At 55.5% G+C, this 14,485-nt stretch overlaps 1 protein-coding gene across 1 annotated transcript; it reads left to right on the top strand.

Moving 5' to 3' along the window:
* The first annotated feature begins 6,053 nt into the window (after nucleotides 1-6,053).
* Nucleotides 6,054-11,783, top strand: EN1 (engrailed homeobox 1). The gene is made up of 2 exons (XM_059168936.1): nucleotides 6,054-7,488; nucleotides 10,627-11,783. Exons 1-2 carry the CDS (start codon nucleotides 6,633-6,635, stop codon nucleotides 10,941-10,943), a joined length of 1,173 nt encoding a protein of 390 aa, XP_059024919.1. The 5' UTR covers nucleotides 6,054-6,632; the 3' UTR covers nucleotides 10,944-11,783.
* The last annotated feature ends 2,702 nt before the right edge of the window (nucleotides 11,784-14,485 follow it).

A 14,485-nucleotide genomic window follows, 5' to 3' on the forward strand; every position in this document is an offset into this window, starting at 1 on the left:
GCCTGGCTGGCGCTCTGGGGCCCGCGGGGAGGGAGACAGGAAGGCGCGGGCCAGGAGCCAGAGCAGCGAAAGCTGGGTGCGCGGACTTCTGCTTCTTTTTCCCGGGTCAGTGGGAGAAGATCCCAGGGACACCTCTCACCCCTATGAAAGTCGAGGGAAGAAGGAGGACAGTTTACTCTGGGGCAAGCGGAAAGAACGCGGGTTTGGAACTGCAGGGGTATTCCTATGCAAAGGACTTCGATGCTGTGGTTTTTCTTCTTTTCTCGATTTTTTTTTTTTTTTTGTCCCCAACTTTGAAGTTGGGTCCGGACCTCCAGGGGAGCATGGACTGAGCCGAGGGGGGCAGCAGAACCCAGAAGCCGCGCTGGCCCCTCTTCGCTTTCTCCCACACTGGTACCCACCGGCGTGCACACGGCCAGTCGGTGTGGACTCGGACCCGCGCCGAGCAGGATCGAGGTGGGAGCCGCCACTTGGACAGGTGGGGACTGGAGTGGGCCAGGCACCCTCCTGGGCCTGAGGGTGCCTGGGCTCCAGGGAACCTGCTAGGGAGGGGGAGGGGTGAGAGAGGACGAAAAGCAAAATGAAGGAGAGAAAAGAATTCCAGCGTAAACGCTGAATTTACTCCGGGTTTTCCTATTTTTGTGGGGGACAATAAACGACTAGTGTTTCAGTTTTTGTGTTTGGGTGGAATTCCATGTAAGGAGAAAAGCAGGATGTCTGATTAAAGTGAAGAAAAAAATATATAGTGTGAGTGTGTGTGGTTCCCTTGCTTTTGGGAGCCCTGAGCTCTAAAATCCTTGGCTCCAGGGACCGGGCTAGTTGTGTGGTACAGCTCCAGAGAGGTCTGGGGATACAGAGGAGAAGGGGAAGGCTTTTCCTGTAGTCGGAGCCTAGGGGTCCTGCGTCTAGCCCTCCAACATCCCTGCGTAGCCCTAACCTGGCTCCTCAACCCGCCAGCGGCCACCAGTCGGGTGTTAGAGCACTGGCGTCCAGGACGCCCGGCACCAGCCCTGCAGGCAGTCCGCAGGGCTCAATAATGAAGCCAGGGCCCTGGGAGCACTTTCCAAATCCTGCCTACCAGACATAGTTTACGAAATCACTGAAATGTTTTCCCCATTTCTCGCAGTCAAGTGAAGAAAGGGCTTAAATTTCTCAGCTCTATCAGCCTTGAGAGGAAAAAAAAATAAATCCCCAAACAAAACCAAACCATTTCTAGAACAAAAAAGGTCTGCGCTGTTTACTGCTCCCTCGGGTAAAAGGGAGAAGACCCTATGGGAAGGCAGAATGGTGGGGACAGAAATCCACATATTGAAATCCCCAAAGGGGACAATCTCCAACAGCAGACACCTTCCTTTCTTTCCTTCTCTTTCTTTTTTCTTTCTTTCTCTCATTCTTTCTCTATTTCTTTCTGTAAATTTTTGAGGAATCTGGACATTTACTGATGTATTTCATGCACACAGAAAAAAAAAAAATTCTCCCTGAGTCCACCCCCCTCTCCCAGTCTTCTGGGCCATCTACAAACAAAGCTGCCGCCCCAATTTTGAGAGTCAACAGAGCATTTTATTTTCCAAGGTTTGCCTCCCAAGCACCCCCCACCCATTTCAGCTTTTGCCCTTCCCCCTCCTCCCCCAGTCCCACGCGAAGCTTCGGGCAGAATTGCTTAGGATCCCTAACCAATACCCAAGGAATCCCCCTGCACCCACCCACCCACCACTTTATTATCGCCTCCAAATGAAGACCAAAACCAAGAGCGCTAATTGAATTAGTCTATTGAAAGGACTGTCAGGTACAATGACGTGGCTCGAGGCCCCACATTTCCCAAGGTCTATAGGCTTTGGGGACCTGCGATGTATAGTCTGACCTTCTGGCTCATAATAATACCGCGGCACTTGTAGCAGAAATCTCCTCGCATTCACTCCCAACAAAACCGCTGGTCACCCAGTCCCCGTAGGAAGGCTGCACGCTATTGTGTTGCGACAACTCATTCATGTCCCGCGCCACGAGGCCCCGCCGCCATCTGATCTACACTCGAAATGCGATTACCACCGTGTGCATGCAACACACTCGTACTCTCGGCCCATCGCGCACACGCCTAGCCAGGCTGCAAGGGTTTCCTTTACAATTATCCTCACACCCATCCTCAAAAGAGAGGTGGAAGCAGGTGGGACCATGGCATTTGTCTCTGCCTAAACGAAATTCAAAATTCTGCAGAAATGCAGGTTGGTGGGAGATCTCTCTTTTTGGAACACCCTGCGCCCGAACCCTTACAAACACATTTCTCTGAACCCGAATGGCTAGTGGGGCAGACTTGGGGGTACATGCTGAAGTGTGCCATACGCGAGCCTCCTGCCATACACACAAATACAGAGACACACTATCAGCCTTTTCATAGACTCTCTTTGTGGTTCTCACATACACAAGCGAATAGACACAAATACAGGCTTTGGCCCCCATGGCCATGGGCCACTCTGCAAATTGATGTGATTTTTGTAAGAATGGGAAGAGGAGAGGCAAAGGTATAATTTCTCAGCCTTCACCTTGAAAAGCACTCATCACTCTTCCTGCTATATGACCCTCAGACTTCTCTAGCACCCCGCAAACACACAAACATATTTCCTGTCTGTTTGGCCAGGTGCCTTTTGCTCAGTGGAAGCTCCTGTTAGCCGCAGGGAATGCAGAAAATGGAGGAAGTAGTCTGGGACTGGGAGAGAGGCAGTAGCGTTGGGGGGTCTCTCTATTCTGCTTCCCCCACCCCCCACACCACCATCAGTGAAAGCCTCTTTGGGCCCCCTCCTTCCCACGAGTGGGGAAATAAACTATAGGGGTTCCCCCCTTCAGCGTTTTAAAACAAAAAGTCTTTTTCCTTATTCTCCACCTGAACGTGGGCTGGGAATGGAAGCGGAGCCTGGGGACTATCTACTGCACAGATGTGGCTAGGTCAGTGGCCTCCTGTGCAGCCTCTTGCCCTGGGGAACCTGCACAACTCAGAACTTGAAGGCAATGGAAACCGACAGTGGGTGCCTCCAAACTTTCATACCTTTGACCCAGAAGCAGAGGGCATTTGGAGAAAGGGACTAGGTTCTCTTGCTTGTAGATTTCCCACTTGCTTCCTGTCAGACTACCTTCTGGCCATCCCCACCTGGATATCTATCAAGTTGGAAGAAATTCCTTAATTGTCAAAGGCAGAAAGGAGTACACCCCAAACGCACAGCCACACAAATGTATTCAGACGACTACATACGGCTCCATCCACACTGCAACCCCTTTACCCACAGATTCACAACTCACACAGCCGGTACTTCCTCACCCACACGCCCAGTTCTGAGCCCACTCCAAGTAAGTCCTCCGCAACCCCTCACACACCCATCCCGGCCAACATTTGCTCACTCTCAGCACACACACACTCCACTTCCAGGCTTGCTAGGACACCAACTGGCTAGCATAGTGTGTTCATTTTCAGGAAGGAGAGGAGGGCGTGGGCCCGGGTGGGGGTCGGGGAGAGCTGACGTGCTGGGTGCTGAGCATCCGGGGCGCAGGCTTGGCCTGGGGGAGGTTGGGGGGGGAACCAAGCAGTGCGCGGGAGCGCCGCCTAATCCAGCCGGAGCTCGTGGGCCGCGGGTGCATTTATCATCCCATTACTGTAACAAATCCGGGCTCCACTACATGAAAGGTAAAATGAATTACCGACGTTAAGCCGTCAATAAAGTCATTTCTGTAAATGGTGTCTCCAAAGGGCCGCCGCATTATTCAGCTGGCTTTATCAGCTGGCTGGAAATTACGTGGAAGAGCCGGGCCGCGCGGCGCGCGGGGCCGCTCACTTTGATTAAGCGTCTTGCCAGCGCGATGTGACAGAGCTTTTGACCAGGGTTTTATTCACAGGCCTGTGATGAACGCCAAGCTGATCAGGCGGAATGAAGAGTAATTAAAACCTATAAATTATCTTCCGCAGCCCTTCTCGAGGCGTCTCCTGCAGGCGAGATAAGGCGTCGAGACCCTATTTACGGAGCTGAAAGGGACCGCGGCGCACAAAAGCTACGCGGCTAAATAGGATATTGATAGTGTCCTAATTAGAATTTAATTAAGTACCCACGCTCGCTTGCGGGATAAAGATTTCAATTTTGCGAACTTAAATATAAATAAAATCCCACCCCCATTTCGGGGAGAAAAAGGTGGGGGCACCGGGAGATTTCGGGGAGCCCTTGGTGTATAACTGAAGAGGACCGGGTAGACTCCAAGGTGGGGTTGGGGGGCAGCTTGGGAGGGTTGGGGAGATCACCGCAGGCCTGCTTTGCGCAGCGCTTCTGAAAATGGTTCCGGACCCAGGCCGCAGGTCAGGTATAACCAGGATCTGCGAGAACCCCGAGTATAGGGTTAGTATGGGAAGACCCTCGGCTGTCCTGAAGATCCAGCCAGCAATCCGAACTCTCGCTCTCTACCAGCACCTCTGAGGAACTTCGGCCCCTGCGGTGGTTCGGCCTTTTGTGGTTTTCGTTTTATTTTCCTCCTAACCCTCCGTGACTTTTCAGGGGCACAGGGGAGTTATTTTGTATTATCCTATAAGACAGTATCCCCAGAGACCCTTTCTCCGACGTCCCAGTTGAGGATGGCAGTCAGGGAGAACAGGTTCACTGGAGGTCCAAGCTAACATCCGGAAGAAGGCCCAATTGCCTGAGACTTTCTCGCCACTCTCCAGTACAGCAGGCTTCAGGACACAGTCTGAGCCTGGCCCTCCAAAACAGCTGGACAGTCAAACCCTGCCGGTGTCCAGCCCCTCACCTCCCCCCACCCCATCCTTAGCGACGGGGAAACTTTTAGGGTGTCTCGACCAGGAAACAGCGAAAAAGAGCCCAGCGCAATGGAGGCGGGTCTCCGTGAACGTGGAATTGGCATGAGCCTCCGTGCTCCTCCAAAGCTTGGGAACAACACGCAGGGCTAGAGCCAGAGGCCTCCAAGGAGTCGGGAACAATTCCAGAGAAATTTGGGCAACCGGGGTAAACTTGTTGTCCACATCGTCAGCTGGCTAGGGCAAACACTTAGGGTGAAGTACTTTCATTTGTTTGATTTCACTTTGCAGGAAAATCTAACCGGAGGTTGCCGTGAACCCAAAAGCCGTGCCCCGCGCACATCCGCACTCGGACTTGTTCAGCCCAGGGGCCCTCCCAGGACATCTCCACGATGCCCGGATGGCTTCAACTCCGGCGGCCAGGGGAAAAAACAGGCGCCCGGCGCGACCGGCGCTCGGGCTCTCTCGCGCCCTCTGGGCTTGGCTTAATGGCGCCAGGACAGCTCCCGGGGGTTGTCGAAGGTCCGGACAGGGTAGGACAGAGTAGGAATACTCCGGAAAGGACAAGCAATGCAGCTGGCCGGCATGCACTGCAAAATCTACAAACAGCCGGTGCTAGCTAGGCGCAGCTGGCCTCCGGAGTTTGCTATTTAAGAAAAAAATAAACGGCTTCTCTGAAAGTAACCAACTCAAGGTCTATTTCACATCTCCGACCCTTTCATTTCACCCTTCATAACAAAAAGAAAATAAAAGGCTGAGTTTCTTAGGCATAGGGATGTACAAGAGCCGAGGCCCTTGCCTCCTGACCCTGTGCCCGGCGCACACGCACCCATAATCCTGCATTTCTCCAACAAGTTGTTTATGGAGTTGCTTCTCTATTGGCCTACACCCCGAAATCCACCCCCTCCCTGGTCTCTCCTTTGCCCCTTCCTCGGTCCTGCCTTGAAAGAGGGGGAGGGGCTCGGGCGCGGGTGGGGGAAGGCGGGCCGGAGGCTCTGGGCCCTTGCCGCGGCGCCCCCTCTCCGCCGGCAGCCGCCGCCCCCGGATTATTTATCCGCAAAGTCCCGCGCGAGCCCATTGGGCCGAGGCCCGGGTGTCAGCGCGAGTTCTGGCTCGCCATTGGCCCCGCACACGTGCGGCCTGACTCACGTGCTTCCGGTTTGAAGGCAAAAAGTGTGCCTGGGTGATTTTTTTTTTTAAGCGAGAGAGTTTGTGCAAAGATCCGAGCTGTCAGAGATTTGAGAGGAAAAAAAAAAAAAAAAAAAAAAAAAAAAAAAAAAGGCAGCCCCGGCGCTGGCGGAGACGCGCTCTCCCTGCAAAAAAAAGCAAAGGCGATTAAAGGCGCTGCCAGCCTCGCGCTCTGGGCACAGCTGAGCGTGACACTCGGGGAAGTCAAACCCCTCACTACTGCCTAGGAAGATGGCTAGACTTTAAAGACTATTTTTTCCCCTTTAAGAAAAATAATTATTGGAGCTTTTTTCTTTTTTCTTGTTTTCTTTTTTCTTTTCTTTCCCCCCCCCCCCCTTTTTGGCCGTGGCTTACTCCCCATTTAAAACAAATCATTGAATCTGGTTGCAGAAAGAAAAAAAGAAATAGCCAAGTGTCTCCATATCTGGATGTCTACAAATTAGAGAGAGGGAGAGACAGCGAGATCTATCTGCTCGATAAGACCGAGCGATCCAGGCCAGACGCCTGGGCTTTTTTTCCTGCACCCGCCCCGTGCCTTCGCTGGGGCTTCGCCGGCCTCCTTCCTCCGCGCACCCCCACGGGCCGCTGGCAAAGTGGGGTGGGGAGCGAGGCGGGGGGGGCGGGGGCCGGCGCGGCGGCCGGGGCGGCGGGGCGGCCGAGCATGGAAGAACAGCAGCCGGAACCTAAAAGTCAGCGCGACTCGGGCCTCGGCGCGGCAGCGGTGGCAGCGGCCCCGGGCAGCCTGAGCCTGAGCCCCGGCGCCAGCGGCAGCAGCGGCAGCGATGGAGACAGCGTGCCGGTGTCCCCGCAGCCCGCGCCCCCCTCGCCGCCCGCGGCGCCCTGCCTGCCGCCCCTGGCCCACCACCCGCACCTCCCCCCGCACCCCCCGCCCCCGCCGCCGCCGCCGCAGCAGCATCTCGCGGCGCCTGCTCACCAGCCGCAGCCCGCGGCCCAGCTGCACCGCACCACCAACTTTTTCATCGACAACATCCTGAGGCCGGACTTCGGCTGCAAAAAGGAGCAGCCGCCGCCGCAGCTCCTGGTGGCGGCGGCGGCCGGAGGAGGCGCAGGAGGAGGCCGGGTCGAGCGTGACAGAGGCCAGACCGGCGCAGGTAGAGACCCTGTCCACCAGCTGGGCACGCGGGCGCCGGGCGCCGCCTCGCTCCTATGCGCTCCGGACGTAAACTGTGGCCCACCCGACGGCTCTCCGCCAGCAGCCGGCGGCGGTGCGGGTGCGTCTAAAGCCGGGAACCCGGCGGCGGCTGCGGCGGCGGCTGCTGTGGCCGCGGCGGCGGCGGCGGCGGCGGCGGCCAAGCCTTCGGACAGCGGCGGCGGTAGTGGAGGCGGCGTGGGGAGCCCCAGTGCGCAGGGTGCCAAGTACCCGGAGCATGGCAACCCCGCCATCCTGCTTATGGGCTCAGCCAACGGCGGGCCCGTAGTCAAAACTGACTCGCAGCAGCCTCTCGTATGGCCCGCTTGGGTGTACTGCACGCGCTACTCGGATCGCCCGTCCTCCGGTGAGTACCCAACCCCGGGCTGCGCCGTAACTTTTGGACCCGCGGACAGCCCCAGAACTCTTAGCTGCCGCCGTGCTGGGGAGAGCCGACCCGGCCTTGGGTGCTCTCTTCTCTCACGCCTGCTTTCTCCTCCTCACCTCGGTCCCAGTCACAGCCCGGTGTGCCCCCAGTTCTGCGCTCCTGGCCTCTGTGGCCACCACTCGAGAGGCTGGCTACAGCTCCTGGCACAGGAAGCTGGAGTCTCAATCCTTCGGTTTTGCACTCCGAGCCCCTCGGGCCTTCTTTGTGTATTACCTTTATTATTCTAAGAAAACACACACACACAATCAGCCATTGATTTTTCTTTTGGGGAGAGGGGGTGTTTAGAGCCGGCGGGAAGGTGGGCCTAGTGATCTGGGTCTGATATCCATCCTGCCAGCCTGGTCGTGCTGAGGCCGAGGAGGCAGGCTCAGATCAGAGAAATAATCGTCACCTTCTCTATATTTACAAACACAAACACCATCTCGATATTTTCTAAGGCCAGTTCATTTACAGAGAGATAGATTGGAGGGCACATAGAAAGAGAGGATAGCCTTTGATCGCTGTGCCTCTTCCCCAGGCCGGGTAAGCTAGAGTTTGACCCTGGGTGGGTAGAATCCAGGGAAAGATGGTTGCCAGAACAATCGGTGCCTAGAGTCCCTGGTTCCTGGTTCCAGAGAGCTCACAGACAGTGGGAGCGGAGAGGAGACCAGTCAGGCTCTGGCTAGATCGCGGGGGCACGGGGCATGACTGGCAACCTCCCCGGCAGCTTCTCCGTGGCACGGCTTGCACATCCTTTTCGGCCCTGCCCCTTCCTTCTTTCACTCCTTTCTTCCCCGTATCTGCCAGTTAGCAGATTCTTGCCAGTGTAGATTTTTTTCTAGACCTTCTTTGGTCTTTTCCCCGCTTGTCCCTCGCGCTTGGAAACCCGGAGGCCGAGAAACCTGCGCTGGGACAGCTCTAGGCCCCGGGAGAGGAGGCTGGGGCCTGCCCGCCTCCCGGGGCAGCAGTAGCCCGAGAGGCCCCGATGGGCGCGGCGAGGAGGGCGGCAGGGGTTCTGGCCTACAATTGCTGTTCCGGGCACCCAGGTTTGGTAGGAGGCCGGGCACAGCGTAGCCATGCGCCGCCGCTCGACTCCGGCTGGTATCTAGCCTCCCCATGGTTGCCGGCCGGGCGCGGATCGATGCGTGCTATCAGCCCCCGCCATCTCGAGCCCCGTTATTGACACGTCGGGCTCCCTGAACCTCCGAAAAGCTGCTTTGATTGACTCGCCTGATGGATAGAGTGATTGAGCTGTCAGGCTGTGCGGCTCAGGCTGGCCAGGAGGCTACGATTTTATTACAAGTGTCCGTGCCTCTGCACACACGTACACAACAACACTCTTCACAAGGTCCAGGACGCACAACGCACAGCGGGGCCTTTCCGGAGATGGGCACATTTCCTGGGCCAACTCTGTTCGCTCAGCTAATTACTAATCTAAACTGAGGCTGTCCTTCCTCCCCACCCCACCTCTCAGTCCTCTCTGCACAGAGCTCAGCAGCGGGCCTTGCCTTTTGTTCTTGGCCGCTTTCCCTCTTATGTGCCTGGGGAGGCAGAGGACGGGCTCCTCCCAATGGGACAGTTCAGGGAGGTGAACCTCAGCTCAGACCTGGGTCGCTGCAGTCAGCCAGGCCTGGACTCTTTTGTCATAGGACAGTTGGTGACCCCAGGCGCTGGCCTTCCCCGGGAGAGGGCAGCCCAGCTTGCCCCTCTGTTGCTAGGGTTGGAGATGCTGGTGAAGACCCTTCTTTCCAGACAGTTTCAGATATGAAAAGGCCCCACAAGGACTTAACTTGGCTCAGGAAGCTCCCATAACCAAGACAGGGCCCACCAAGTAAATGCCAGAAGGCTTGGTTGGGGCTGGGGCTACGGAAACAGAGGTGCAGGCTTTGAAGGCTGCCTTCTCTTACCCTCTTCTCTCTCCAGGGCTGGTCCTCACAGCAGCTCTCTTTCCAGACTAGGTTTTGGGAGAGACCTCACCTTCTTGGGGAGGTTTGCTGGGGCCTCCTCCCATAACCATCATAGGGGCAAAGCACAGGTTTGTGTCCATATTGTCCTCCATGTCTCTCCCTCTGCCTGTATTTTGCTCGTGAATGGGGAGGAGGACGGATGTAGTCCGCTTGCAAATGTCATTGATGGGCAGGGGAAGCAGATATGTTTTTGTTACACAGGGCTTTTCAGTCCTGAAACTGTAGCGTTGTCTGTTGAAAAAAGCCAGAAGGGAGACCTTGCCTGTACAACTAGGTGGGGGAATGGGGAGTCCTCTTTCTTACTGGCACCATCCAAGGGGAAAGGCAGAGATCCCTGGGGGCCAGGGTCATGTGGGTAAGGTGTGCAACTGGGTGAAAGCCTTGTTCCCCCTTCAGAGAATGGGAGGGTCAGTGTCTCCCTGGGCCCCTAAAAAGGCCTTCCTTTAGGCCAAAGAGAAAGGAGGAGCAAAGAGAACATACACCGAGACTTCAGATCTAGGAAGCCCCTCACAGCCCCTTCTCTATCCCCATACTTTCTAGGGTCAATTACTACAAGCAGATGGGGTCTTATCCGAAGTGCTGGGCGTAGGTGCACTTCTGGAGGAGTAAAGGAGGATTAGTTGGCAGGCTGGCAGTTCCCTCAGAGCACTCCTGCCCAGTGTCTTCGCTGGTCTTCGTTTGAGCCTCTTTTTATTCCAGGGCTGTGAAGACAGTAGACCCCTGACCTTCAACTCTGGGATCCACCGGATGGGGCTCCAAATGTCTCTCCATCTTAGATTATGGGATTTAAGCGTGGCGCGCGGCTCTCTGGTTCCGAATTGAAGGCGTGGGGTGCACGGACAAGCAGGGCCAGTTTTCCTCCGCGCCCCTTCTGGCCCCCCAGAAGGGAAGTCAGCGACCCCAACAGCCAGGCGATTGATCTCGGGGCCCGCGGGCGGGAGGGAGCCAGGGACTCAGCGGGGCCTCGGCTATGGCCCCGGAAGCGCGGGGCGCGATCCTCGCTCGGCTCCGCAATTCTCACGGCTTCCTCTGCCCTCTCCCCACCCTCCTCCCCTGTGCCCTCCGTCCCCACCCCACTTCCCCCACCACCCGGTCCTCTCCGCCGCTGCAGGTCCGCGCACCAGAAAGCTGAAGAAGAAGAAGAACGAGAAGGAGGACAAGCGGCCGCGGACGGCGTTCACGGCCGAGCAGCTGCAGAGACTCAAGGCGGAGTTCCAGGCGAACCGCTACATCACCGAGCAGCGGCGGCAGACCCTGGCCCAGGAGCTCAGCCTCAACGAGTCCCAGATCAAGATCTGGTTCCAGAACAAGCGCGCCAAGATCAAGAAAGCTACAGGCATCAAGAACGGCCTGGCGCTGCACCTCATGGCGCAGGGACTGTACAACCACTCGACCACCACGGTCCAGGACAAAGACGAGAGCGAGTAGCCGCCAGCCGGCTGGGGCCGCGCGGTCCGGCCGCCGCGCCCGCGCCCCCTCCTGGCATCGGCACCGCAGCCACCGCCGCCGACGCCTGGTCCCACGCCAGGGGAGAAAGAATCCGCGCGCAGGAGGGAGGGAGCAACAGGGAAGACAGATTCTCAGAATGGAGAGTCACGTTTGAACGAACCATTTTTTAAAAAGGGAGAAAGACTCGGACAGGTGCTATCGAAAAATAAGATCTATTCTCTATTCACAGTATAAGGGGCGGAAACTGCGAACTCCTTAAAGCTCTATCTAGCCAAACCGCTTACGACCTTGTATATATTTAATTTCAGGTAAGGAAAAGAAATATGTGTAGCGATCTCTATTTGCTGGACTTTTTATTAATCTCCTTTATTATTATTGTTATAATTATTATAATTATTATAATTATTTTATTCCCGACCTCCACCTCGCTGCCCCCGGCCCAGTTTCGTTTTCGTTGCCTTTTTCTTTTGAATGTTGTCGCTTCTCTGGTGCCTCCCGCCCCGCATCGCTGGCCCTCGTTTCTCTGGGACTTTTCTTTGTGTGCGTGAGAGTATGTTTTCCTCGCGTGTCTGCCCTTCGCCTCTCCCCCACCTCCCAAGCCCCTTCTGTCGGTCTGTCCGTCCTGCTCCCCTTTCGTTTTCCGGAGACTTGTTGAGAAATACGACCCCACAGACTGCGAGACTGAACCGCCGCTACAAGCCAAAGATTTTATTATGTTCAGAAACCTGTAGTCTGAAATAAAGTGTACACTGTGCTCACGAGCCGCTGGCGGCCCTCCTCCTTGCGGGCTCGGGAAGGGCGTGGGCGCAGGGCACAGGAGGGCCCGGTGCTCCCGCGCGCAACGCGAACTCACCGGGCGGCGAGCCCCGCGCGGCCGGCGGGCCTTCCGATCACCGCACAACGAATACCGGGGGCAAGAGGAGCGCGCGGCGCTAGAGGCGGCCCAGTGCCGGGTAGGTCCGGGTCTGGAGGGTCCGGAGGCCCATGCCTGCTCTCCGATGGCGTGCAAAGGAGCCCAAAGGCAAACAAAACAAAACACCCCCCCCCCCCCCAAACTAGCCCCAGTGCTGACTTCAGAAACATTGCCAGGACTGTCTAGCTGCTCCCTGTGCCTCGTCAGGCCCAGCCTGGCTTTGGCCTCCTCTTGTTCAACCATGTTCTGCTCCTTGCTTCGGCCTGCACCTTTCCCTTTTCTTTCCTTCCTCCCCTAACAACCTGGCCTTCGTTTTGCTGGAGGCTTTCCCCTCCAGAAGTGGAAGGCCTTGCCAAGGCTGGGCAGAGGCAAGGGGAGGCCTGTAGTGCTGGGCTGCCCATGAGGGTGAGGGGCTCTTCCGCAGCGGCCCCTGGGTCTGGTCTCTCAGCTGCCTGGCCTCCACCACTCTCAGTTTGGAGAAGTGATTCCGCTGGTGAAGCAGCAGGTCCCCTGCGACACATGGAGCCTCTCCTGGCCCAGATTTCCTGGTCCGACATAGCCCAGGGAGAAGAGGACCTGATGCTGGGAAGTGATGCAAAGCAGCAGCTCAGTCTGCTGCTGCCGGGATCATTTGGGGGCCTGAATTCCCATGTGGGCACAGGCCTGCCTCATGCAGACCCAAAACCCAAGCCGGGGTTGGGGGGTGGGGGTCACTATCAGAATGCCAACAAAGGTTGCTTCCTAACTGAGGTGGGGAGGAGGCACAGATACCAGGCTCCTGAACCCTGAGGACACATGGATCCCAGAGGGAAATGTCTGTAGTCTTGCCCCTGACCCTGGGGGACTTCCCTTCCTGGGCAGGCAATGGGCCCCCTAACCTTCAGGGACTAGGAGGAGGAACGGGAAATCCTTCCTCAAGAAGTATCACTTCTCTTTTGTCCAGGGTTCTTCTTCTTCTTTTTTTTTTTTTTCCCGTGGTTAAATCCTTTCTTCCTTCCTTCCTGTCTTCTGAAATATACGTATACGTACCTGTCTCTGTGTGCCTAGAAGATGCAGGTGAACTTGCAGACTTATGTGCAGCTGTGATCATGTGCAAATGTGGGTACATCTGAGGAGCCACCTGGTTATGTGTGTCCCTGCATGTGTCATGTTCTGTTCACTGGGTGTTCGTTCCTCTGTAGTTAGATGCACACTTGGGTGTCTATGCATTCATGGCGTGCATATGTGTGTTCATTAGTGTTTGCACACCAGAATGCTTGTAGGTGTGTTTGTGGGACTCATGCATGCATGGGAACTCTATTTCTGTGTTCTTCCCTTGAGTTTCTTCCCTGTTGCTTTTGCAGGATTGATTTTGTGAGAGGTGAGGATGGCCATTCTGTTTTTTTCCTTGAAAAATTTCCTGCTCCTTTGGGCCTATAACCGGGGAAAGTGACAGGGCTAATGGGCTCCAAGTCCCTGCTCAAGGGTTTGGGGACCTGAGGTTTAGTGATGTGGAGTTGGAGAATGTATTTGATTTTGCCATGGGTTCCCAATTTCATTACAGTAAATCTTTTCCTCCCTGTCGTGCCTTCTTGGGGTGGATAAACTAACCTCTATACATAATGGGGGCTTGACCACTCCTTGAGTGAAGAGTTGGAAGCAGAGGCCAGGGCTTTTCCTTGGCATGGCCCCCAGTGAATGGTTTTCTGGTGGTTGGAAGTACATCCTTTGCCTTCCTTGGTGGGATCTTCAAGCTCTCCAGGGCTTCGGGTGAGACTTGGAGCCCAGGATTCTCTTCCCCTCCTCCGAGTAGCTCAGAACAACAGGAGGGGTCCTGGCCACATCTAGATGTGGTGTGGGAGGCGCTCTGCTCTACAGAGAACGTGATCCTTTGAGTGCCTGGAAATGGGACTACCCTTTCTTTGCCCTTCTGCACTGTGGCCCTTAGGATACCTAAGACACCAGATCTACAGCCTGGGGCAAGGGCCAAGGTGAGCAGCAATTCCAGGAACCATCCTGTTCCTTAAGGTTCCTCTTCACCACTCTCAGGAGGTCAAAGCCAAGAGCTCTTCCCTTCAACCCTGGGAGAAGGAGGAAGTGATTATCATTCCCTAAGATGGTATTAGTAAAGCTTATAGATGTGTCATTATTATGTAATTTGATTTCTTCCCCATAACTCCTTTTATCTTCCAACCACTATGGGTGAAGAGAATGTTCCTCTTAGTTCAGTGGAAACTAAAGCTCCCATGACTTACCATCTTTGGTCCATGGCTCTTCTGTGTCTGTGTGTCTTTTCCTATGTCATCTCTACTCCTAACACCTGCCTCAACCTCAGGAATCTGACCCAGGCTTTGACTTTCCTACCTCCCTGCCTTCCTCATCTCCATTTTCCCTTCTTCCTGATTGGGGCTGAGGAGAGAAGAGGACTCAGGTCAGACCTCTCTTTTTTTTTTGTTCCCCCTCTAAAAAAAAAAGTAATAATAATCATAAACAGGCATTGATTTCTCTGATTTATGGGGCAGACTTAGTGAGCCGCCTGTGTATTAAAAAGTCTGAGGTTGCATCAAAATAAATAGTGGAGTGTGCTATCCCAACTTTCTCATTTTCTACCTTTAAAAAAGAAAAAAAA

This window comes from Mustela lutreola, chromosome 3 (assembly GCF_030435805.1).
Source record: "Mustela lutreola isolate mMusLut2 chromosome 3, mMusLut2.pri, whole genome shotgun sequence".
In the NCBI taxonomy this organism is placed as follows: Eukaryota; Metazoa; Chordata; class Mammalia; order Carnivora; family Mustelidae; genus Mustela; species Mustela lutreola.